Source organism: Monopterus albus, unplaced genomic scaffold (genome assembly GCF_001952655.1).
Source record: "Monopterus albus unplaced genomic scaffold, M_albus_1.0 scaffold351.1, whole genome shotgun sequence".
NCBI lineage: Eukaryota > Metazoa > Chordata > Actinopteri > Synbranchiformes > Synbranchidae > Monopterus > Monopterus albus.
This window is the reverse complement of record NW_018128231.1, coordinates 98,722-107,669: the sequence shown is the minus strand read 5'-3', so window position 1 is coordinate 107,669 and position 8,948 is coordinate 98,722. Positions and strand designations below refer to the sequence as shown.

At 47.0% G+C, this 8,948-nt stretch overlaps 1 protein-coding gene across 3 annotated transcripts in view; it reads right to left on the bottom strand.

Moving 5' to 3' along the window:
- Positions 1-8,948, bottom strand: part of LOC109974855 (coiled-coil domain-containing protein 136-like) — an 18,658-nt gene that overhangs the window by 3,507 nt on the left and 6,203 nt on the right. For 2 of the 3 annotated variants that reach the window (XM_020625283.1, XM_020625281.1), the window contains 3 exons: positions 5,985-6,201; positions 4,651-4,785; positions 2,435-2,549 (listed from right to left, as the gene is read on the bottom strand). In XM_020625283.1, coding sequence (XP_020480939.1) covers positions 2,445-2,549; positions 4,651-4,785; positions 5,985-6,201 — 457 coding nt within the window. In that variant the 3' untranslated portion in view covers positions 2,435-2,444. The remainder of the gene's footprint in view (positions 1-2,434; positions 2,550-4,650; positions 4,786-5,984; positions 6,202-8,948) is intronic. The other variant, XM_020625282.1, reaches the window with a different exon arrangement.

Below are 8,948 nucleotides of genomic sequence, written 5' to 3'. Positions count from 1 at the left end.
AGGACGCCACGCGCTGTACACCCGCCCTACTCATGTTGGGACGGGAGCTGCGGTCACCAGCTGAGATGGCTTTCGGTAAACCACCAGAGGCACTGGGGATCATGGGTCCCTTTCCATGCACAGATAAAGGTAACCGCTATGTCCTGGCCGCCATGGACTATTTTACAAAGTGGCCGGAGGCATACGCCATACCAGACCAGGAGGCAGAGACAGTCGCGGATGCCTTGGTGGATGGAATGTTTTTCAGGTTTGGAGCAGCTGAAGTGGTTCATAGTGATCAGGGCAGGAATTTTGAGTCAGCCGTGTTCACTGCAATGTGCGAGCGCCTGGGGATGAAGAAGACGCGAACTACACCTCTGCACCCCCAGAGTGACGGGCTGGTTGAGCGTTTTAACAGAACGCTGGCAAAACAACTAGCCATCCTCACTGCAGAACACCAGAGGGATTGGGACATGCACCTCCCTCTCGTCTTACTGGCCTACAGGTCGGCTGTACAGGACTCCACCCGCTGTACACCCGCCCTACTCATGTTGGGACGGGAGCTGCGGTCACCAGCTGAGATGGCCTTCGGTAAACCACCAGATGCACTGGGGGCCCCACCCGGTCCAGAATATGCCAGGAGGCTTCAGGACCGGATGGAGTCAGCTCATGCTTTTGCCCGTGACCAGCTGCAGAAAGCAGGTATAAGACAAAAAAGGAACTATGACATGAGAGCCAGAGGGAAGGACTTTACGGTTGGGGACTTGGTGTGGGTGTATAACCCGAAGAGGAAGAAGGGGCGGTGCCCTAAGTTGGACTGTCACTGGGTGGGTCCTTGTGAAGTATTGGAGAAACTAGGGGAGGTGGTGTACAGGGTCCAGCTGCTGCCTAGGGGGGGGTGAGTGGCTCTCCACAGGGACAGGTTGGCCCCATACCGAGGCAATGCCCGGCCGCACCAGTGCTCTGGAGCCTCCCGGAGAAGTGCGTCGACCACACACCCAGATGCCTGAACTGTTCATCCTGGCAGTTCGCCACCCCTGAACCTGCACACCAGCAGGATGTTTCTTCACTTGGCATGTTATGATGTTCTAAATTGTTATGGTTCCTTGATGGGTGTGGAGCTTCAGGGGTTAAGAGGTGTGAGAGCAGCAGGGAGTGAAGTGTGGGGGATTTGAGCTACAGAGGGTGTTAGCAGGCTGTTTTTCTTTATTGTTGTTGGGCTGTTGTTTTGGCGTGGTTACGGCCAACAGTAACCAGTTGTGTGGAGTTAATAAAAAGCGACTATTCGCCGGCACTCAAGGTTGTCTTCCTTGTGTCCTGCGGCACGCTACAATATGTTCATGACCCTTGTTATGTTGTTACTTTGTGTTTTTGTCCAATTAACCCTCCTTTTTTTTTTTAACTAGCACCTGGGTCGGCACACTTGAGTCCTACCGCAGTTCTCCCTCACCCTCCTGGTGAGGGGGACTCAACCATAACAGAGTTAGGGATGAGTTCTTTGTAACACACCAAGTAAAGTATAAATGAGCTGCCAAAGAAGGAAAACTGCAGTGATGTCTGTACAGTGTTAAGTCTTCAAACAGCTTCACGTCATTGCGCTGCGTCTGAAAGCTGTGGTTGACTGGCTGTGTGACAGGAGGAAGAGCTTCTCTCTTAAACCCTTGTTTTTCTCATTTTGTTCAGATGGTCAGTTTTCAGGTGGACAACACCATGAGCATGTTCCAGGAGAGACTGTGAAATTTTAAATTGTGCATTGAAAGACTTTTCACTCTGCCTTTTAAGAGTGAACAACTCAAACAGCTGTAGACAAACACTGTACATTCCTTTTAATAATCTAAATACTAGGATGTGGACTCTGCTATGTAACAGGACATTCATGAAGGAGGCCAGCGTTTGCATTTAGACCCACATCAAAGACGTGCAGCTGTAGGTGTGGACGCGTTGGTCCTGTGATGGACTGGTGGAGGGATGGGACTACATCCTGGCACATTTACAGTGATGTTGATAAAATGTCAGTGTTAGTGAACTGGCATTGTTCCACTTAATCTAACAAAGTAATGGATCTGCAGTTAGCCTTCCCCTAACATCAACCAAACAGTACTGCATGTGCACCATGTGCCGATATTGTAAAGAGATTTTTAAAAATACCAGTGTTAGTCTCTGTCTGGGGCTCTACAGAATTGTCCAGTATCGATGTTCTTGTCTGGTGTCAACACTACAAAATCAACCCACAGTTGTAGAACAGAGCAGCTTGTTCAACTGTAGCATAGTGTGGCCTTTAGCTGAAATATGTTAATTACCCTGCGGTGAAGCAAATACCAGCCCCAGGCAAACTGTGCATAGGCAGAAACAGCTGTACAGAGAGGCCATTATCTCGGGTGAAACCTAATTTTTTAGCCACTCTCAGACACTAAAAGAAGCAGCGTCTGGTAGAGAAAGAAGGGCATGGCCATACCTGATCCCCTCTAGGGTGCCAGCTCCTCCCACCAGCACCAAATCAAGGCCACTATTACAATCATTCCTATGAAGGGGATGGAGAGAACAGGGGGCTCACACGGGCGAGTGCAATTCTAGGAAGAAGACAAAAGGCAGGAGTGGGGAGTGGGGGGAGAGAGGAGTATAAGAGGAAATAAAACCACAAAAAAAATCTGGATAATGTGTGAGGGAGAATGGAGAGTGTGGAGTAAAATCAAGTGAGCTGATATGAAAGATAAAGTGAGAAACACAGAAAGAAAAGAGGCAGGCTGACAGGCAGGCAGGGTGGCCATTGAAACTATCAAATCTTTAGAGAACTGGATCAAGATATTGTGTAAAATTCATGTAAAGCAGCAGTGATCAGACAGGGATGAAGGGAAAGGTGGAAACGGATGCAGCAGGCGAACAGAGGCAGTCACAGGTGGTTAAAGACAAGATGGAGAGCTTTTGTCATCACAGGTCAAACACATCTACATCTTGTCATTTAAGAATCCCTGTCGACACTGACGTGCTGCTTATAGTTGACCCAGATCAGCAGCAACTGGGTGAATTCAAGGTGGGTTCAAACATGTTGTGAAGCACAACAAAAATACCAGAGTGACAGGATAGGAGGAGCAGGGGTGGGACCACATCACATTTCAGTCATGGATCCAGAAAGTCTAAAAGTGGGGATGCACATGACAACTGGCTGGAACTGACAGGCTGGACAGGACATGCTCAAAGTCAGGAGGGAGCACACACTGAACCACTGTCCATAACCACCGCAAGTTGTGGCTGTAGACGAATCCGCTAATCCTGTGAGATTATGCACCAGCTATCACGGGTCCATGTACCAAAACAAACGTGGACGCCAACCAGCAGCTTGCACTGTTTATATAAACTGCAGTCTAGTCTGAAAAGCCCATGAGGAACTCCACATTATCAGTCAAGTAGTGTCTTTGATTTAATGTTGTAGAGACAGTTCGCTCAGTGTTTCCTCCACTCTACTTGTCCAGAGCACGTTCACACTACAGTCCTTTTTGCTCTCCTTTCATCTTTATTTACTGTGCATCTCCATCATACCTGACATCATCGGTCACTGATGTAAATCGCAAATATCAAACATTTAAAAAATCTTTTTGCACATGGATCTGAACACTGAAGATTATAGTCTGTATGTATCAAACACCACACAATTCTATCTGCCAACTGTCGACATCGACTGACACGGACCGGACTTTGTCCAACTTGCTATGATCAGTCAATGCATACATTTTTGTTCATAATGAACTCAGTTGTTGTGTGTCCCCACCTTTGGACTGGCAAGGCCAAAGTCTAGTCTCACGTAAGAACAAAGTCAGGTCTCCAAGAGGCAAGGCCCACATTCAGTTTCATGTCAAGATAGTCAGTGGCCAACAAGTCACCTGTAGACCTCTGTCCTAAGTCCTAGCCATAAATCAGGTCCTAAAGTCTTAGTCCTAAATCAGGTCTAGGGGAGTATTGCCCCAAGTCAAATCTCAGTTGTATGATAACACTCAAGTCCATGGTCACGTCAAACCATAAGCCAAGTCTCAAGTCAGTAATCTCAAGTTAAAGCTGATGCCGAGGTTCAAATCCATTTTGACATGGGCCTGTCACTGAGTGTGTGACTCAAGTCCTCACCTGAGTCGTGAGCTCAGGCAGACAGAACATCCCTACAAGACATTTTATCAGCCAGTCAGATTAACAGAGGCTCCTGTAGTCTGCACGGAGGAGCTGGGAAGTTTAGCACAAGCAGAGCCAGACAGATACCAAAGCTTTGACAAAAACAAACTGCTCAGTGGCAACAGACACAACAAAATGCTCAAAACCAGCTACACAAGCAGGGCTGCAAACTATTACTGCAAACCAGACAGCAGAACAACCAGTGAGGCATCAAGCTTTTATTGAGCCGCATGCCCACAGTTTGGACTTCATGAAATGAACAAGAACATCATAATTCAGGGTGGAGTTTGCATTAGGAGCCGTGCACTTACCTGGAACTTTTTAACTGTTTTACACAACAGCTGAGAGAAATGTTGGGACTGTTTCTAAGGGTTGTAGAGCGCTAATGTCCCATGTTGACCATGAAGGTTTTAGCCCAGTAAAAGATTTCTAAGGCACTTTCAGTTGTACTAAGGTCAGGAATCATACACGTGACTCCCCAATGTACTTGAGCCTTGACCATGGACCTCTCACCTCTGACTTCCAGCCCACCAGTTTCTGCAGCTCAGCCCTGCAGTGCTGCAGCTCCTGCTCAAGTGCCGCTCGCTCCTGCTGGCTGCTGTCATACAGCTGCTGCAGCTCAACCAGCTCTCCCTTCAAACCGTCACACTGACAGAAAGACAGAGGAACAGTCACTGTACAGAGACAGCCCATCCAGGCAGGTTTATCAGCAGACAGCAGCATCCTGCAGATGCCATGTTTATAATTTTAGAAACACTGTTCTTAATCCCTGTTTTTAATACAGAATTTTGCGTGGACCTCTGTCTGCAGACCATGCTGCATCTCTTCGGTGATTGTCCCCCAGAGTTCCTTTATTTTGTTTGTTTTAGTAAAGATGCAATGATTGGATAAGGAACTATGTGTCCAGTGCTGTTGGTTATGTATGTGTGTAAGGAAGAAAGAACTGTGAGCAAACCCACAGGCTGCAGCAGCTCCAGCAGATGATAGTGGACTTTAGGAGGAGTCCCCCCCACCATACTTGGCAGCACTGTATCAGCAGTAAAGTCCTACGTTCCTGGGCTCCACTATCTCCCAGAACTTGAAGTGGACGTCCAACATCAGGACCATCACCAAGAAGGCACAGCAGAGGATGTACTTCCTGCTCCAGCTCAGGAAGTTTGACCTGCCCCAGGAGCTGCTGATACAGTTCTACAGAGGAATCATCGAGTCTGTTCGCTGCACCTCTATCACTGTCTGGTTTGGCTCAGCAACCAAACAAGACAGGAACAGACTTCAGCAGACAGTGAGGACTGTAGAAAAGAATCATCGGTGCCAATCTGCCCTCCATGGAGGACCTGTACACCTTACAGGTCAGAAAGAGGGCAGAGAGGATCATTGCAGACTCCTCACATCCTGGACACAATCTGTTTGAACTCCTCCCCTCTGGATGGCGTTACAGGTCATTGTGCACCAAGACAAACAGGCACAGGGACACTTTCTTCCCTGGGCTGTCACTCTAATGAACAGCTAGTCTTTGTTGGTCTTTTAACTTGTGATTTAACTTTTATTTTTATGTTGAGCACATTGGGGGCCATTGAACTGGAGTCAAATTCCTTATATTTTTTAAATACTTAGCAATAAAGTTTATGCTTATGCTTTATTATAATCCAAAGCAAAGTTGGTTTGTAGCCACAATCAAATACACTGAGGCAGACAAACATCAGTCCACAGTGAACAACATTAAATATGTCACCACATAGTGCTGGAGTATGTTGCTGCAGGATTGTGGAAATGAGATCCAGCTTCACAGTTCAGCTCCAGTTACATCCAGTCACTTGTACATGTAGTGAAGTCCATGTGTTGCTCACCTCTCTCTTGACTTTGTGAGCTGCCTCCTCAGCTTCTCTTAGCTGCACCTTCAGAATGTTCAGCTCTGACACCAAATCCCCATCCTCCGGGGGTCGGCCCTTGTGCTCAGGACCACACTGAGACAGAGTGATGTAGCGGTCTGTGGTTGTAACCTTCTTGCCCTGCTCACGCTCAGTGTCACCCTCCGCTCTGACCGCCAGGTACACATCATCACACCTGCCCAGCAGCAAGACACAGAAATGTGGAGACTCTTCACTGAGTCACTCGGAGCATAATTTACCATTACATTAAGCCAGTATTATCAGATTCAGAGCTGACTCAGAATGCATAAGCAAGTTTAAAGCAGGTTTGTAGGATAATTCAGGTTAAAGTCACAGTGACACATAATTCTGAACCACTGTGTTTAAACTAGAGATGGTTTTCTACCAAACTACACAATTAATTATATATATTTCATGCCGAACATTTAGCCTTTGACTATGAATCTGAAAGAACCACCATGAAGTATTGGTGTCCCACAAGGATCGATTCTTGGACCCCTCCTATTCAACCTGTGCATGCTTCTGCTTTTTTTGAACTTTCCAGGAATGTAGTGTTACTTATCACAGCTACCCAGAGGACACCCAGACATACTTAAAGCTCTCACCAAATGACTGTGGTCCTATAGACTTATTATGGCTATGTCTTGAAAAAGTGGACAATGCAGCATTTTCTTCAACTAAACAAAGACAAAACGGTGCTTTTTTTTTTAAGAGCCCACAGCACTTTTCCTTGTTTTCTGACTTATCTACAATGTTACAATGGTGAATTATCATCTTAGATGTGATCTAAAGCTCAAAAAATGAGGTGAACGTATGTTCTATCATTTTTATGCAGAAGCAACTGGGTTTATACACGTCTCGCAAACTCGCAAACAAAATTAAGTATTATGTGACAGTTTAAGGATTTCCTTGAATGGGCATAAATCCAGGCTGTTTCGCATTCATATGAGTTTGCCTGACATCCACTGCTGCCCCCACCATACTGGCAAAATGTTATACTGCCTTGTTATGTATATTTTCAATAAAGCTTATTTAAAAAAAGATATCCATGCTGCCATTGTAAAAGCAGAATTTTTTTGACTGTGCCTGGTTTTGTGGAGATATTTTACCTCCTGCTGCTGCACTGTGACCAGAGGATGTGAAGGAAAATACAGGGCCTGAGGTTACTGCATGTCCGGGAATGTTCCTGTACAGGGACTCACTGTTTTACCTGACCAGGTCTAACCTACAAGCAGCCCCCGGCAGCGGTTAGTGATCAGTTGATCAAGGCTGGATTCCCCCGGAGCACAGTACCTGTTTGTTTTGACTGCTTGAGGCCAGTGTGTCTGCTGCTTGTGATGTGTTGGTGGTTAACCAGCGGATTAATGACCCATGATGTTATTGTTGGTGCTACGCTACCTGTTGGAATTAGTTTCACTACTTTGGGACTGTATGTGGTTGTGTGGGGGAAGACGCAGCGACCACCGGTTGGATTTACCGACCTTGGAGCTACTTGAAAGGGAGCAATGTTTCCACTACTCAGTGGGACTTAACGGTGAGTTTAAAAAACACATGTTGCGTGTCTGTTAATGCCTTATTTCTGTAACGTTAGAATTGTTGTAAGGCTGGAGAAGTTACTATGTCTGTATTATGCCAGTCAGTTAAAATATGGGCTTTCTCAGTTACTTGCTTTGTTTAGAGTGTTACACATCTCTTTTCATCAGTACATATATTGTTGTTTACCTATCTATGGAGGAGATATTCACGCCGTCATGATTCATTGTGCTGTCCACTTGCAATAACACCAGCAGCAGGAGTTGTGCATGTTTACGAACTATCCTCTCCTTTTTAGGAAGACACTTACTAGTTCTCTGATTCTGAAGTAATTACAGACTATTTGGAGTTATGAGGGGTGCCAAGCTTAACTAGAGGTACCCAAGATTAAACATTAAATGGCTGGAAATGAGCAAAATGGGGAGTTTAAGTAAAGAAAGAAGGCTGGCGGTGAATGACTACCTTAAGTCCAGGACAACCAGAAACCCTGGATAAACAGTCAGGTACGCCACATGCTGCGTGCTTGCTCTCATGCATTCAGATCAGGTGATGAGACGGAGTACAAAGCTGCGAAGTACAGACTGAGGAAAGCCATCACAGCAGGCAAGAGGCAGTATGGAGAGAAGCTGAATGGCTTCTATTCTACTGCTGACTCCGGACGGATGTGGCAAGGCCTGCAGCACATCACAGACTACAGGACCACCACCACCAGCATCATCAGCTCCACAGACAGCCTGCCGGATGACCTCAACATCTTCTACACCCGCTTTGAGACCTCCAGCTACAGCACAGAGAAGAGGCACACATACACCTGGACCGACCAACCCCCCACCTCCCCTCCACTAACTGTCTCACCAGGCCAGGTATGCACAGTCCTGAGGAAGATCAACCCCCATAAAGCGGCAGGACCAGACAACATTCCTGGGAGGGCTCTCAGGGCATGTGCCAGCAAGCTGGCTGATGTTCTCACCACCATCTTCAACCTCTCCCTCAGCCAGAGCATCGTTCCCACCTGCTTTAAGACCACAACCTTCCCAAGAAGATGGTCACCTTCCTGAACGACTACAGGCCAGTGGCACTCACCCCAATCATTATGAAGTGCTTTGAGAGAGTGGTGCTGGCCCGCATCCAGAGCAGTGTACCGGACACACTGGATCCCCTGCAGTATGCCTACCGGCCCAACAGGGCCACCTCAGACACCATCAGGGCTGCACTCCACTATTCCCTTTCTCACCTGGAAAATGGAGACTCCTACATCAGGATACACTTCACAGCTCTGTCTTCAACACAGTTGTCCCCCACAAACTCACCCCCAAACTGTCCACACTGGGTCTGCACCCCACCCTCTGTGACTGGCTCCTGGACTTTCTGACTGGCAGGCCCCAGACT